At 38.9% G+C, this 17,264-nt stretch overlaps 1 protein-coding gene across 2 annotated transcripts in view; it reads right to left on the bottom strand.

Annotated features, from left to right (window-relative positions):
- Positions 1 to 17,264, bottom strand: part of LOC150079048 (CD109 antigen-like) — a 1,092,235-nt gene that overhangs the window by 714,732 nt on the left and 360,239 nt on the right. For both annotated transcript variants that reach the window (XM_090384122.1, XM_090384121.1), the window contains exon 11: positions 3,902 to 4,013. In XM_090384122.1, coding sequence (XP_090240248.1) covers positions 3,902 to 4,013 — 112 coding nt within the window. The remainder of the gene's footprint in view (positions 1 to 3,901; positions 4,014 to 17,264) is intronic.

Below are 17,264 nucleotides of genomic sequence, written 5' to 3' on the forward strand. Positions count from 1 at the left end.
TGCGAATGCATCAAAATTTGTGCGATTATGGGTCATTGTTAACAGGAGAGACTGCTTCTACAGGGATGGGATACACTTAAATAGAAAAGGTGCAAGAATATTTGCTGATGCTATCGAGGCAGAGTTAGGTGGGTCGGAAAACTGCTAGCTTGGGGAGATACAAGGACTAATAGATAAACAGTAGCCACTGGCAGAGGTGAAAGTGAATCTTGCAATGCTTCTATTGGAATGAGCAGAACCCTGGAAAACAAGAAGGATATTTCAGAGACTGCTGGGAGTCATTGCGGTACAATTAAACACATGGGTTGTGTTCGGGTAGCTAAGAATAGGAACAGGTGCAGGTATACTTGGGTGTACACGCACGCTGGCAGATTGGTAAATAAATTTGATGAATTTGAGGTATTGCTCAAAACATCAATGGCAGATATTGTTGGGATATCGGAGACGTGGTGTCACACAGATATAAGGAATGCAGAACTGGAATTTGTGAGTACAATGTGTACAGAAAGGATAGACAGGATAGGAAGGGAGGAGGGGTTATGCTATTAGTTAAGAAACATATAAAATCCAAGGAAGTGAAGCCAGTCAACATCGCTGGACAGTGCAGTGTTGAGTCAGTTTGGCGTGACATAAGCATTGGGAGATCAAAATTAAGAGTAGGAGTGTGCTATAGGCCTAATGACTCTGATGAGTATAATAAGAAACTGTACAGGGAAATAGAGTAGGCCAGTAAATCAGAGAGTCTTATAATGGGGGATTTTAATTTCCCAGATATTGACTGGAACTTGTGGGTTGGTCACTCACACACTAGCAAGTTGATCTGTAACCAAGTTAGGCAGGTGTAGGCAGATTACGAGAAATCTTTGGCAAAGGACGCAAAGAAAAACAGCAAAGAGTTCTTTACTTATGTAAACTCTAGAAGGAAGGGGTTGAATCAGATTGGTCTACTTGATATCGATGTTGATGATCATCAACAGGTTCAATTGTTGATGATCCTGCTCAGGTAGCTAACAAACTAAATGAATATTTTGCATCGACATACACACATCAGGAGTTATTCAGCGAGGGGAATGCCAGAGGTGTATTCAACTCTGGCAGTAACTAGATAATCTTGTATTAACTGAGAGTAAAGTGGAGGAGAAATTGTTGAAGATAAACACAAGAAAGGCACCAGTTATATTAAAGGAGGCAGCAAAGGAAGTAAGCAAACCATTAGCCATAATTATGAGAGCTTCCTTGGACTCAGCGGAGGTACCCATAGACTGGATTTGTGCAAATGTGACACCAATTCACAAAGGACAATCAAAGGCTGACACAAGTAATTATAGATCTGTGAGTTTAACTTCTGTTCCAGGAAAATTAATGGAGGCACTGGTTAAAGAAGCACTGCAGGATAATCTAGACAAGACTTCAGTTATAGCTCGGACACAGCATGGTTTTGTTAAGGGAAAGTCTTGCCTGACCAATTTGATTGGATACTATGATGTAGTCACAAAAGAACTGGATGCAGGGAATAACTTTGATATTATATATTTGGATCTTAGAAAGACTTTTGATACTATTGCACATGGAAGACTGCTCCACAAATTGAAGCAGTGTGGCATTGGAGGCAAATTGCCGCTATGGATAAAGGGTTGGTTGAGGGGGAGAAGACAGAGAGTGGTAATCAATGGACACTGCTCATCGTGGACTAATGTTATTAGTGGAGTCCCTCAGGGTTCAGTGTTGGGTCCATTATTGTTTTCTGTATTTATAAATGATATTGATGATTGTATATCAAGCTTAATGTCCAAGTTTGCAGACGATACAAAGGTTGGCAGGGTTGTTAAGGACACTATTGATGCTATGCTGCTGCAAGAGGATCTGGAATGGTTGAACAGATGGGCTGAGAGGGGGCAAATGAAGTTTAACATTGACAAATGTAAAGTAGTACATATAGGAAACAGCAACCCCCAGAGCAATGTATCAACTCTGTGTTACTACACTGACAGTGGTAGAGAATGAAAAGGACCTGGGAGTAATTGTGCAGGCAGATATGAAGTTCTCTGAGTAGTGCAGACAGGCTACAAAAGTAGCTCATGGTGCCTTGTCAATGTTATACAGGAATTTTGCTAGCAGGGATAAGGAGGTGATTATTCCCTTGCATAAGGCAATGGTCAGGCCACACCTTGAGTACTGTATACAGGTCTGGAGGCCTCATTTCAAGAAGGATGTAGAGCTGCTGGAACGAGTACAGAGAAGGACAACAAGATTAGTGAATGGAACAAAGGGGTGCTCTTACGAAGAAAGGCTTAAGTTTTGCAAATTACAGTGTCTGGAGACTAGGCACCAGCAAGGTGATCTGATAGAGGTGTATAAAGCCTTGAATGGTTTGAGCATGCTCAAAGCCAATGGAATTCATTCTGGCTCAAAGCCAATGGAATTCATTGCTCAGAATAATCACATGAGAAGGCATAAATTCAGATTGAGGAAAGACAGATGTAGGATAGATGTGTGGAAATTTTCCTTTAGCCAGAATGTTGGTGGAACAGATTTCCATCCCTTGTTGTGGAAGTTGATAGCCTAAATAAATTTAAGGCTCAGCTGGACAGGTATTTCGAACGAACGGAGGGGTGAAGTGGAAGTTTTTTTTTTGGCTGATGCTGCATAAGCTTGCTTCCTTGCATCATATGCCTCTACTAATGCTAATGCTAATCCTAACAGGAGTAGTATGGGCAGACCACGTTCGACGCGAACCCCCGCCATGGAAGAAAGTGTGTTGAATGCTGTCCGAATAATCCTACTACCAGCACATGTGCCGCTGCCTCTGACTTAGGAGTGTGTCATTGCAGTGTACAGCGTGTCTGGCACGATGATTCCTTACACCCCTTTCATCTCCAAAGGGTTCCGTTACTGCTCTCCCAAGGTCGTCCTGCACGTGTGACTTTTGCGCCGTGGTTTCTCCAAGAAAGTGTTCAAGACTTGAATTTTCCAGCCTATGTTTTGTTCACGGATGACGCTTATTTCACTCGGGAAGGCTTATTCAATCAGCACAATGCTCATGTGTCGGCTCACGACAACCCACACAGTGTGCGCCCCCATGCGGCACAACATCGCTTCGCAATAAATGTGCGGGCAGGTATGGTCGGTGACTGCTTAGTCGGCCCATACATGTTACCATCCCGCATGAACTCCGCTAAATATTGGATCTTTCTTGAATAAGTTCTACCAGGGTTACTTGACAATGTTCCAGCAAATGTGAGATGCAACATTTGGTTTCAACATGACGGGGCACCTACCCATTATGGAAGGTGTGTTCGTGACCATTTGAACAGGCATTTTGGGCATCGATGGATTGGCCGTTTTGGACATGTTGCCTGGCCCTCACGCTCACCTGATTTATCGAGTCTTGATTTATTTCAGTGTGGGGCCCTCGAATCTATCGTGTATGAATCGCCTGTGGAGATGGAAATGGATCTCATGGCGAGACTCGTCTGCGCTGCTGTTACTGTCAAAGAAACTCCAGGTGTGTTTGACTGTGTCTGGCAATCCATGCTGCGTCGGTGTCACGCATGCATCGTGTCTCATGGTGGAACCTTCAAGCATCTGTTGTAACATCATGAAATGCATCCATCTTGTACTCCTTCGTTAATATTATGTCAAATAAATGTTTGCCACTAATTACTGTCTTGTATCATTTCTGCTTCTTGTGCCTCTGCTACTACTTTCCCGTGACGTTTCCGGTTATGGGTTGCTATGCAATTCACATTCCTTTAGATGTTACCTACCTCCCCTAAACATTTGTACCAATATTTTTGAGACACCTTGTATATACACTACAAAATAAATTTTATATAATAAGTGTTATATATTTCCTAGCATAATGTTTAATGTATATATATTGCAAACCCTTAAAAAATACCTTCATTTTTCTCTGGAAGGATTCGTATGGATGTACAGACAACTTATTATACCTTGTCCTAGGAGCAACCGTAAGAGTAACTTCTCCTTTTACAGGCTTACCAAATGGATATCTGTTCAAAATGGGAAAGTTAATGACAGCAATTTCTAGTGTATAAAGAGAAAAAATGATAGTTTTACAAATCTATGGCCCTACCCCAAAACTTAATTCAAGGGAATTTATGTCCATTTTTGAAGATAATCAAGTAAAGGATATCTTACTTGATAGTGGTATTCTTCCAAACTGTAGTAATACATTATCACTGCATACTTCAAGTTGCACTTTAGATGAAGAGAACCATTTATATTTATTCATTATCAATTTATATATATATTTATAAGTAGTAATAATATCTGGAAACAGTTGATGATACTAATAACTACAAAATTTAGTAATTAAAGTGGGATATGTATTAATACCTTCAAGCACTTAACTGCTGAAGAAGAGTATTAGTGAAATCATAATAAAAGAAAAGAAATTCAGCCAAAATAATAAGCTAAAATGTTCATTTTGCAAGACACCAACCTATGAGAAGAAGGAAAAGGAAAGCGGAAGCATAAAAAAGGAAGATATAAAAGGCTGAAAGAATATAAAAAATGCTAATGATTTGATTAAAATAATGATATAATACTGATTATATATAATGCAGTACTGATATACACATAGTTACAAAGTGAATATTGTAAAAATTTTGCTATAATGTGAATAAAACTCTGCTGATATAAATAAGCAACTAATGTAAGGCCTAAAATCAATGGTAGAAAGAAAGAAACCAAAGTAAAATTAAATGGAACATTTAATTTTACTTTGGTTTCTTGAATAAGTTTAAAATAAAATAAATTTAAAAAACTTTGTCAGAGGACCAGATTTGTGATGATATATTGGGGACATAACGTATCATATAATTCTGCCAATATAATTAGATCAAAATAGAAAATTAAGAAAACAAAACAAAATACTACTCTTTGGAGGAAAAAACTGCCATCCTGATACTATGGACCATGTGTCGACATTTTCTACCCATTAACTTTCATCTTAGGCCTTATATTAGTGTTGCTTATTATTATCAGCAGAGTTTTATTCACATTATAGCAAAATGTTTACAATTTACAGATAATTAACAGATAAAATATTAAAATGTAAGTAACAAATTAAGTTAAACTGCAAAAAAGTGTATACAAATAAAATTAAATAAATAAAATAAAAGTTATATATCCAGATAAATGATATAGTGTTGTAAAGGAGAAGTTCATATGTATAATGTATAGAGGGAAAAAATGACACCCAGTTAATGGTAAAGACAGTAAAGAATAAAGTGTAGGCAGTATTGCTAAAAATAACAGCTAGGAAACAATACACTGATGAAAGATAATGCTTGAGTAAGCTAGGGTCATAAAGCTCATCCTCCAATCGGAATTAAAAGTGTACACAAATACTTAGAATTTTTGGGAATTCATTGGGGGGGATTTTTAGAAATTTTTTAAAATTGTTTAAAAAGTGATATCCAATCAAAAGTCAGTGGTGTAGATGTATACTGTATGGACTGGAATAATTTGGTGGCAAAGAAGGTGAAGAATACAGTGAAAGCAATAATGCTAAATATAAAAAAATTAATAGATAGCAGTACACTGTTTAAAAAATTTCAATACTTGGATGTCAATCCTCAAATGGGAGGCCCTGGCATTAGTACAAGCTTGTAAGAAGGAAGAATGGTAATTAGAATGTGTATAATATATGGTATGGGAAAGGATGAAAGACAATAATTTAGATAATTAAAGTTAGGAGAAGAGAAGACAGCTAAGAATAATAGCTTAGGCAAGCTGGGATTGTAAGTGCCACACCACACAAGTGAGAGCCATGACTGAGAAAAAGGTATAATGTGAAATAGGAAGTTAATAATATATACTGATGCATTGTACACAGACATACATTTGTACATAGTAAAAAGGTATGAATTTGAAAATTATAAAAGAGAAAGAAAAATACCAGACAGTTCATATATACATGAAAATATAAAAAATTTTCGTTTAACAGCATGGAATATTATTAACAGAATTTGGAAGTTAAAAAAGAAATAAAGTAACAATGCCAAAAATTCCTTCTTAATTCCTTCAAAAATTCCTTCCTTCTTAATTTATTTTGGCATTGTTACTTTATTTCTTTTTTAACTTCCAAATTCTGTTAATAATCTTCCATGCTGTTAAATGAAAATTTTTTATATTTTCATGTATACATGAACTGTCTGGTATTTTTTTAACAGAAGTGAGTAATAATTTAAATATAAATAATAGCATGATAATACGAAATAAAAAGAAAATTCAATTCAAGATATGCCCCTCCACAATAAATATGCATAAGTACAAGTGATAAAACATTTAATAGCTCAGTTTTAACTGGAAAATAGTCTTTTTATATCTGAAGCATCCCAAATTTGGTAAAAAAGTTACTGCTATGAACTAATAACTGACCAGCAGAAATAGTGAGGGACTTTAAACAGAAGCAAGATAAGAAAATAATTTAACTAAATCATCCCATAGTAAGCCATACATGCACTTTTAGAAATTGCTGTATCAATGATATAAATATTAGACTGAAACCATAATTATGTTAGCCATGTAGAAAGCAATCAGAATGAATGCAGAATCAGAATGCCATGCAGAATGAATTTCAAACATCTGAGTTATACTACAGCTGGCTATAGGAATATAATAATAAAATTGTTTATTCAAAAAATTTTACAAGGATATGATTCCCATTACAGGCATCCAGAGCAATCTAATTGGAGACATTATATTTACATAGAATACATAGAACATCCATAGAATACATAGAAAATCCATAGAATGCATAAATCACAGCAAACACATTGCTTTCTCCAACATAAAATTAACCTAAACAGCTTTGAGTAATAGATAATTACATTTGAACTGGTTCTTCTGAGATACTGATGATATAGGGCTATACCATAGAGTATGATCTAGGTATAACCTGATTGAACAGATTGAGCCAGTCTGGACATCTTTCACTTAGAGTCAGTATTAGTTTTAATGACAGTTGCAGGAATGCTGAAGCCACACGAATATGGATTTTCTCTTTTTTTCCCTGTAGGCCAAATCACTGGACCGCAGATCAAAATCAATGTCGGCAGACTCAGTGTGATGATGCTATTGGAATAGTTCCACTTGAAGGTCAAGAGCTTCTGCAAGTTTGAACAGAGCACCGGAAGGTTTCTGAGAACTCTACCCAGGATTTTCCAGCTCATGAGTTCACAGACGTTGATGAAGTCATGAACAGCGGAGCACAGATTGAGTGCCATTGTGAGCTTCCACACATATGCCAAGTGCTGGCTGGGGCACAGTTTAGATTTTTGCAGGGCTGTGATCTTGATGTCCTATAGGGAAGGAGGTGAGCTCAATTGCTGGCTCACTTCAGGACTCAGAATTCTAGACACCAAAGCATCTTCAGGCTGGACAAAGCAGCTGTAGACCAAACTTCAATACCATAACCGATGATTGAACTGAAGTAGCAGAAGAGAAATTTCCTGTTACTTTATTATGCAATCTACAGAGGTCGAGTTTCATGCCCCTGTAGCACTTTAGTGCAGTTGCTGGACTTGATCCTTATAAGTCACATTTTCGTCCATTATCACCCCTAAGAATTTAACTGAATGGGCAGCGACGAGAATATACCCTGCAATTGAGGGCTCCAAAGAGAGAGAGAGAGAGAGAGACTGCTGGATTGAGATCTGCTTGGGCTCTCGGTGAGATGATATACTTTGATTTTTCTGGGTTTATTTTTAGCCCAAAAAAAGACAGTGTATTCACAGGAGGACAGATATTTGTTGAGAGTAACAGAATTTGATAAATCCTTTGACAGGTCTGGTGAGGTGTTAGCAGGGCTTGATAGCATACAATATCATCAGCATAGGCCATAAATGCAAGTATATCATTCATTAGAGGTAGAAATATCGCTGAAAATAGCACTGCTGACAAAAATCCATCTTGGGGTATACAAACCTCCACCTGCTTGGCAATGTAGTGATTCCCTTGCTGGAAGGTGAGAAATCTCTTGGTGAGTACACTTCTGAGGAGCTTAGAGACATTACCTGTAAAACCATAGTAGTTCTCCAGGATTCACATGAAAGGATTAATCTGTACTGAGCCAAAGGTAAATTTCAGGAAGACAGCATGAAGAACAGAGCCTTGTTCCCAGGCCAAAAGGGTTTTCAAATTTAGAGCCCGTAGAAATGTTATTGGTGATCTTTGTGAGAGTGTATAGTGTGTGGTTGCTGGGAGAGGATCTGACTGGAGACTGCTTTGAAATGCACTTCTCTAGGCATTTGAGAAAAGGTGAGGAAACAGAAATTGGCCTGTAGTCAGTAGTTGAGTTAGGGTTTTTCACTTTTGGAACTGGGACAAGCCTGTAATTCAGCTAAGTGACTGGGATGACTCCCCGTTGTACTGCTTTATCATCTACTCCTGATGAAGTAGGATGCAATTTTTAGTCAAAAGATGGGAACAGAGTCACTTCCCATTGTTTTCTTATCAACAAGGGCATTGATGACCTTGATTAGCTCCTCTTTGCATATCGACACTTTAGTGAGGTTATTATGTCATAGTAGGTACTGTTCCAGGGGAAGCCTGCCACCTCACTGCCTATTTTGAAGAACCGTGTTATATGATCACTCCATTCAGCCAGGTATACCGAGTGCGTTGACTGGATTTGATTGGTTGACCAGGCTTGCTGTCCACATGCTATCCTCTTCTCCATGAATGTGTTGATTGCCTGCTTCTTGGATTTCTGGAAGGTGCTTCTAGCTAGTGAATAAGCAGTGTATGATCTTTCTGAAGGTGATCTCTTGAATTGATCATGTAGTTGTTGCTTTTCCTTAAATTGGTGCATAAGGGTGTTGGACTACCATGGCTTCAAGTGTGGACAGATGACACATACCCTTGACATGGCCACTCTTGCAATGGATGACAGCCATCTCTGAAACCAAAATGCTGCTTCCTCAATATCAATTTCACTGAGAGTTTTCCAGGGGTAGAGCCTAAAGAAGTCAATTAACGTTTCGATTTTTAAGTATTTTGGATCATACAGCCTTCTTGATCTTTTAGATTGGGATTGATTCGTTATGGCATTCCTTTGCCATGAGGATCATTGATTCTTCAATTGGCCTGTGGTTGGGGGTAAATATCGAATCAGAGCTGATTACAGTTTTTACACTGCCATAGCTGGAAAAAATTCTGAGCAATGTGACTTCTCCACGAGAGGATGGTACATAGATGCCACGGATAATGAGATTAGACAGATCCAAAATTAACCTATCAAGGAGCTTCGATGCAGATGGCAGGGGCAAGCTGAAGTCTCCCAAAATTATCACTCTCTAGCTGTACTTGATTGAGGTCAAGAGCCAGGCAGAGAAGTTAATAATGCATTGATCTATAACAGTGGGGGTAAGTAAACTGCACATACTAACAAATGGATTCCACAGACTAGGTAATAGCCAAGGACAGCCTCAAAATCACTACCAGGGTATGCCTAAGATTTGATGAGGGTGCTGTTGCCTCTGGCAGATTAAGACTCTGCCTCCTTTCCTGTTCATCAAAATTGACTGATAACTGAGGTTGGTGGTTAAGGACAATATGTCCATATCATTGCAAAGCCAAGTTTCAATAGATATTAATCAGAGCGCTGGAGCTAGCACTCGACCTCCTTGTAATGTGCACTTGAATCTGGCTATCTGAATTGGTTCAACTGCCAAACTCAGTCAGAGTGACAGCTGCTCTTCGACTTTAACTGGAAGAAGGCATAAGATAGATGCCTGGTTTGACTTTGAAAGGGATACTGGGTATGTCAAGCTGCTTGAGAAGGGTTTCAATTTGTTCCACCATTGTTTCTGGGCATAATCATCTTATAAAAATGCTGGAGGGTCTTAGCCTCCTTCCTCTATGCTCTACGATTTTTATACCACGTGTGTGAGCGTTAGAGCCAATGACCATGTTGCTGTTCTGCTCTTCTCAGATGAAAGAGGTCTCTTTTTTTCTGAGACTAGTTTTGCCTGGCTTGGGAGCCACATTACTAGTAATAGGTGTGGATTTCATCACCCATGATTTTGTGCACTCTGGGGCAAGGGATGAGAAAGAGATGATTGCAGAGAGGGACTCCAGTGGGGACAGCACAAGATGGGAGTCAAATTCCGCTTGTTCCGAATGTTGATCCTGCCGCATAGGGGCAGTAGTATCCAGGGTAGGCTTACTGATGTACTCCAGCAGTAAAGACACAGTGATGAGTAGAATGCTATAGGTCTTCTAGCCATGTAATGACTCTCTTAGGTCCGTATTCTCCATGAAGATCTTCCTCAGCATATTCTCAAGTAGGACAAGCCCCTCTCTCTCACTTAACTACAATTCTGATAGTGGGGCTACTCCTGCCAGTCCCGTAGCTGATAAGTTTGCGACTGGACGTCTGGGCGCAGGAGAGCTGAGGCGAAGTCAGAAAAGTTTGCATTCGGCGACATGCGTTCAACTTTGCAGGAGTGGCCAGTTGGTGATGGTGGGGAGGAGGAGATGCTATCTCATGACCTTGATTCACTGGCATTCACTTTGTGCCCTCGACAGGCACTTTGCCAGTGGGCTCGTCTCTAGGCTGATATTCGGGCTAAGCTTTTTAAAAGAGAAAAGGGCTCACAAAAAACAAGTCAACAGGGCCCACCGAACTTAATCCAGCAGTTGGTGGTGAGTTAAGTGGTGGACTGCAAGAATTTTCTGCAAATTTCAGAGCTTCTTCACCATGTCACCATGGGTATCGGAAGGCTTACTTCGCGTGGAGATAATTAAAATGCTTAAGACTACTTACTTACTTTGTGATGTATAGTGTGAGATGCTTCAACTCTACCGGGGGGGATTACTTTAGTGACATTTGCTGTGAGATGCTTCACCTACAGGGAGATTATCACCCCTCACTGACCTTGACTGGGGTTTCAGACAGCAATCCAGTAAGCAAATAGCCGAACTGCTGGAAATGGCGATCTTCCACAACAGAAGGTGCTTGATTCAATTTAACTTACAGACAAGTTGGATGAGTTAGAAGGAATAAAACTGAAAAATTTTGACTGTGAGAAACATAAAACCACTTGTTCGTTGCACTACTACACAAGAGAACAACATTCACTTATAGTAAAAATAAATCGAGCGGCTCTCAGGAGAACTTAAATGACTTTACAGTGTTCATGCACGTGCATGGATTGTTATGAATTCCTGTACAAGCAATATACAGGGTGTTTCAGTTAAACGTTTCAGAACTTCTAAGAGGGGTAGGGTACATCCTGACAACTCGAAATCATATAGCAATGTGGGGTCGGAAATGCTTTCCTGAAGCGGTGTTATACACAGAAGCACCATAAAGAAAAGAGACCGTAAGTGAGAAATCGTTTTAATAATACATGAAAAGAAGCAAAAGGTACATGGATTAAAGTAAGTGTTCGAAGTTTCTTCCACGGGCTATAATGCACGCCTCACATCTCCGATGCATGGACATCCGAACATTCTGGAATACTCCAGGCGAATTTCGAATTTCTTCGGCAGCTACTGCGATTCTTGCAACCAGCTCCTCAGCATTGTCAACAGGGGTGTCATAAACTAGCGATTTCATATGACCCCAGAAATAAAAATCAAGACATGATAGGTCGGGTGACCGAGCAGGCCAACGCACGGGACCACCACGTCCGATCCACTGTTGACCAAATGTGACATCCAGGTAGTTACGAACATCTCCGCTATAATGGGCAGGGGCTCCATCGTGTTGGAAACCACATTATCTGTTGCGTCGATGCAGAAATTTGTTCATCTCTCAAAAGTTGTGGCAATACTTGCTGCAGAAAGATCAAGTAGATAGGTCCGGTTAGACGACACGGTAACAGGTAAGGTCCGATGAGGGGATCTCCCATAATACCGGCCCATACATTGACCGAAAATCGAATCTGTGCTGCACGACGTCGCACGACGACTTCTGTGTACAATACCGCTTCAGGAAAGCATTTCCGACCCCACATTGCTATATGATTTCGAGTTGTCAGGATGTACCCTACCCCTCTTAGAAGTTCTGAAACGTTTAACTGAAACACCCTGTATATGAGGTGTGGATCTCAAATAACAAGACAGCAATAAAATAAATATAATGAAATATTTCATACCTTACAAATTTTCCCTTTCAAAATAATTGCCTTGGGATTGCACACATTGTTCCATATGTTTCTTCCAAGCATAGAAACATTTCTGAAACTAATCTTCTGTAAGCCGTATTAAAACTTTGTTCGTTTTTTCCTGAATGTTTTCACTGGACTGAAAATAGGTTCCCTTCAGTACACTTTTCAGTTTAGGGAAGAGAGAAAAGAGTTGCAAGGAGTAGGTCTGGTGAGTAAGGTGCATGTTTACACTTGCGGATTTGTTTTTGGCCAGAAACTGGTAAACAGAGAGCATGTCATGGTCTGAAGCATTGTCTTGATGGAGCATCCAACCATCCTTTCACAATCAGGTCTCCTTCAAATATTTTCACACAACCTTGTCAGAACTTTAATGTAGTATGTTTGATCGACAGTCTGATTTGGCAGGACATATTCTGGCATAATAATTCCTTTGATATCAAAGAAAACATGAAGCAGTTTTCATTTTTGATTTTGTCATTCTTGCTTCTTTTTTTTTTTTTTTTTTTTTGTCGGGGATTGTCTTCCACTGCACTAACTGTCTTTTGGTTTCTATATTATACTGGAACAGACAACTTTCAATATAGTAATATATTATATATTTCAAGTAATATACAATATATTACTCTTTGTTATATACTACTAATATATAGTGTAGTAATATATATTATTAAAAATATGAACATTATGTTTAATATGAAAACAAGATCCTGATGCAGACTAATAAAGAACAGAGGCTCCTAAAGTGTGGGTCATTCCCCCGTGGGGAAAACACTTTGGCGGGAGCTAGTTGTTTTCATGAAGCACTTTTTTAAAGAAATATGGACAAACCATTCCACTAATCCTGATACAAAGAGTTTTTTATTTATTTCTATTATTCATATTTTATTAGTACAGGAACTCCCCAACTTATGTAATACTCGACTTATGGAAATTCGACTTTACGTATATTTTTGCCAGCCGGTGCAAACTTAAAAAAATCGTGGAAATGTATTTTGCACCCCATAGGAATAAATGGAGGTATTGCAAAAATATCGTAATGTGCACTCAATAAAGAGTTCACTAAATATCACAAAGGCGTTCAAAATTGATTCTTATAACGGGAACATATGATAACGATGAAAGGGTAGCGCAATTTCCATTATAAATATGACCGTTTAGAGAGATAAAACAACAGTGTGTTAACACTGTTTGTTTTTTTTTTGTAATTCGTTCCAAGTCGTTGGAAGTGGAAATTTCGCTATATTACTAAGCTATTTATCTCTCTAAAAGGTCATATTTATAATGGAAATTGCACTACCCTTTCATCGTTATCATATGTTCCCGTTATAAGAATCAATTTTGAACGCCTTTGTGATATTTTTCTAAAGCATGTTTCTGGAGGTCACGACCATAAAATAAAAACAATTTGCACTTTCCGGTTTATTGTGCTTTTCTGTTAGTGCATCTAATTATAAATGGATCTTAAAATCGATCTTAATGCATTTGCGATAATACTGATAACTGCAATTGTGTGGTTTTTACACTATTACGGTGAAAACAAATTTTCAGAAACTTCTCTTCATTCCTATTTACGTACAATGATGAAGAGAGAGCGACCAATGAAAAGTGCAAGTGGTGGTAGTGCCAGGAAACAAAACAAAATTGATTTTGAAATGAAGATGAAAATGATTAAGAAGTACAAAGCAGGACAAAGTTTGTCATCTATTGCAAGGGAATTAGGTCTTGCTGCTTCAACGGTGAATACTATTTTAAAGGACAGCGCACGTATAAAAGAACCTGTCAAAGGATCAATGCACTTCAGATCAACAGTGTTCAGGTGCTAAATGGAAGATGAAAAACCTATTAATAATATGGATGGAAAATGAGATTCAGAAGCAAGTGCCACTGAGTTGAATGGTCATTCAAGAAAAAGCAACGAGTATTTATGAAGATATTAAGGATAAGTACGCCGAACCCCAATCCACATTTGTGGCAATAAATGGATAGTTTAATAGGTTCAAATTGTGCTTGTTTCCAAAACATTAAAGGATTTAGTGAAGTCACTAGTGCCGATTCTGCAGCTACAGAAAAATTTTGTGATGTGTTGGAAAAAATTATTGAAGAAGACGATTCAACGCAGCAAATTTTTAACGTTGACAAGACTGCTCTCAATTGGAAAAAAATGCCGGATCAAACATACATTGCCAAAGAGGAAAATAATGCCAGGTTTCAAGGTATCAAAAGATAGGGCCACGCTCTTGCTTGGGGGCTAATGCAGCAGGAGATTACAGATTAAAACCATGCTTGTGTACCATTCTGGAAATCCTCATGCATTTAAGGGCATCAATAAAGCCACACTGCCAGTGCACTTCGGATCGAACCAGAGAGCATGGATAACAATATCTCTCTTTGACGATTGGTTTAAATACTGCTTCATTCCAGAGGTTGAAAAACATTGTAAAGACAACGATGTTCCTTTCAAGATTTTGCTTCTATTAGATAATGCTCCTGGACATCCTACACATCTAGATGATTTCAATTCGAACGCGAGTCATATTTCTACAGCCAAACATGACTTCACTAATCAAACCTGTGGATCAGTTGGAGGTTGATGCCAAAGATGTGGAAGAGTTAATAGAGGAAGAAGAGAAGAAATTATCTAACAAAGAATTTACTAACTTGCAGGCAGTGATAGTGAAAGAAGATTGATTTTGATTTTTGATTTGGTAGTTGTTGGCGCATTGGCTTCTGTGGCCATATTGCACCTCCCAAGGTTTTTGCAGTACTTTGATCCAAGCCCGAGGCGGGAATCGAACCCGCGACCTTTGGGTTGCCGGGTAGGTACTTTACCCACTCGGCTAGCCCGGTCGGCAGAAGAAGAAAATGCTGATGAAGCTCAAGATGCACCAAATCAGGAGCCGAGATGCTTCATCACCAGAGGCAATTGCAATGGCATTTCGTGAAATTGCATCGGCAATGGCGAGGTTTGAGAAGATGGATCCTGACAGTGAATGATTCTTAAAAGTTAACAGAGGGGTGAATGATATGCTTTCTTGCTACGAAGGAATCTACGATGAAAAGAAAAAAGCCACCGTCCAGTCATCCATTAATATGTTCTTTCGTAAGGTTGAGTGGCTGACCCCTTCTAAATCTCCATAGCCCTCAACCTCCGCAGCAGCGTACTTATCAGCTGAAGATGTCGATTCTGGCAATGATGCTCAAGAGTTAAAACTTACTGACATTATGCCTATCTCCTCTCTTTTTTTGTAATTTTATAATTTTGAAATTTTTTTAAATTGCACGCTTTTGTAGTTTTTCCTGCGCACAAAATAAAAAATTGAATAAATAAAATAAATAATTCTATTTACATGTTTGTCGAACATTTCTTTTTTTACTTCAATCAATTCAGCGAGCACAGTTGCGAGTGCTGCACAAGCATGGGGGAAATTCTCCAACTTATGTCGTTCTGCGGAACGCAATTCTTACATAATGTGGGGAGTTCCCGAATTTTATTTCTTAGAGATTCTGTGAACTGAAGTATATATTAATCCTCCATTCATTCCAAATGCTGGTCCAGATCAGCCTTAAATTTATAAAGCTTTCTTAAATACAAAGAACAGAATGTGATGTAACTAGAGTACATGAACATAACTTTGATGATGCATCAGAACATTACAGTGCATAACTCAAATACACTGGTTATTCTGCTCTTTACTATCAGTTATTGTTATTGTTATTTGGTTTTTAGGGGCATTAGCAACTAAGGCCATATTGCTCCATGAATATGCAGTGGTCATTTCCTGATCTTTCCGCATCCTCCGTATTTGGTGGTGACGGGCTCGAACCCCGGTCTAATCAAGAAGCGTGTGCTGCGCACTGCTGCTCCTTCCCACCTGGCTACGGAGGCGCCCTTTACTATCAGGAGAGCTAAGCAGTACTGATTGAAAAAATCTACCAAATTCCTAATGTCAGATTTATAAGTTTCTACTGTAGTCATCATGGGGGATGGGGGTGATAGGGCAGTGCATAAATAATAAATCAAAGAGGAAAATGCCAATTATCTGCATCAGTACATAAAATTAGTGTTTTGTGAAGACCTTTTTTAATTCTTTGATACCACTGTATTTATACTTTTGTTGCATAAGTTTAAGAAACATTGGAATAAAGGCTCCAAGTAGTGGGAGTACTGTGGCTTGAGGAGAACTGGGGGGTGGGATTGTCCTCTGAATCACAGACTTATGAAATGTACTGCCTTGTTTCATGTTTGTGGAGCCATCAGAAATGGGACATGATGTTGCCAAGGGGTTTTTGTGTGTGCTGGAAGTAAGGAGTGTAAGGATATTGGGCACCAACTAAGCGTTGTTATGGGCTATTATAAGAACTTGGAGAACAGGATGGATGCCCTCGAAGGAATTAAATTCAGGGTCCATCAAGCTATCAGCTGCCCACATCAATGCCAGAGCTTGCACTTTACCATCAGGCAACACAGCAACAGTGCCAAGGAAGAAGACGCTGGTTGCACAGGGGCTAGTTGTTCTTGGTGACTCTATTGTCAGAGAAATGGGAAATATATCGTGCAAAAAGGATAGGTGAAATAGAACAGAGTATATCTACCAGGAGCAAAAAAAAAAAAAAAAAAAAAAAGTTGATGCCATTTTATAGCAGATATCATCTTTTAAAGGCACAAAGTGTGATACTGTTGTACAGGTTGGCAGTAACGACATTAAGAATAGCATTAGCATTAGCATTAGTAGAGGCAATTGATGCAAGAAAGCAAGCTTATGCAGCATCAGCCAAAAAAAAAAAAAAAAAAACCCACTTCCACTTCACCCCTCTGTTCGTTCAAAATACCTGTCCAGCTGAGCCTTAAACTTATTTAGGCTATCAACCTCCACCACAAGGGATGGAAGTCTGTTCCACCAACCAACCACCCGCTGGCTAAAGGCAAATTTCCGCATGTCTATCCTACATCTGTCTTTCCTCAATTTGAATTTATGCCCTCTCAGGTGATTATTCTGAGCTAGAGGAAGAATCCCATCAGCATTGATCATGCTCAAACCATTCAAGGGCTTTATACACCTCTATCAGATCACCTCGTTGGTGCCTAGTCTCCAGACACTGTAATTTGCAAAACTTTAG

The sequence above is a fragment of the Mastigoproctus giganteus genome, chromosome 10 (assembly GCF_048544385.1).
Source record: "Mastigoproctus giganteus isolate SK-2022 chromosome 10, ASM4854438v1, whole genome shotgun sequence".
Classification (NCBI taxonomy): domain Eukaryota; kingdom Metazoa; phylum Arthropoda; class Arachnida; order Uropygi; family Thelyphonidae; genus Mastigoproctus; species Mastigoproctus giganteus.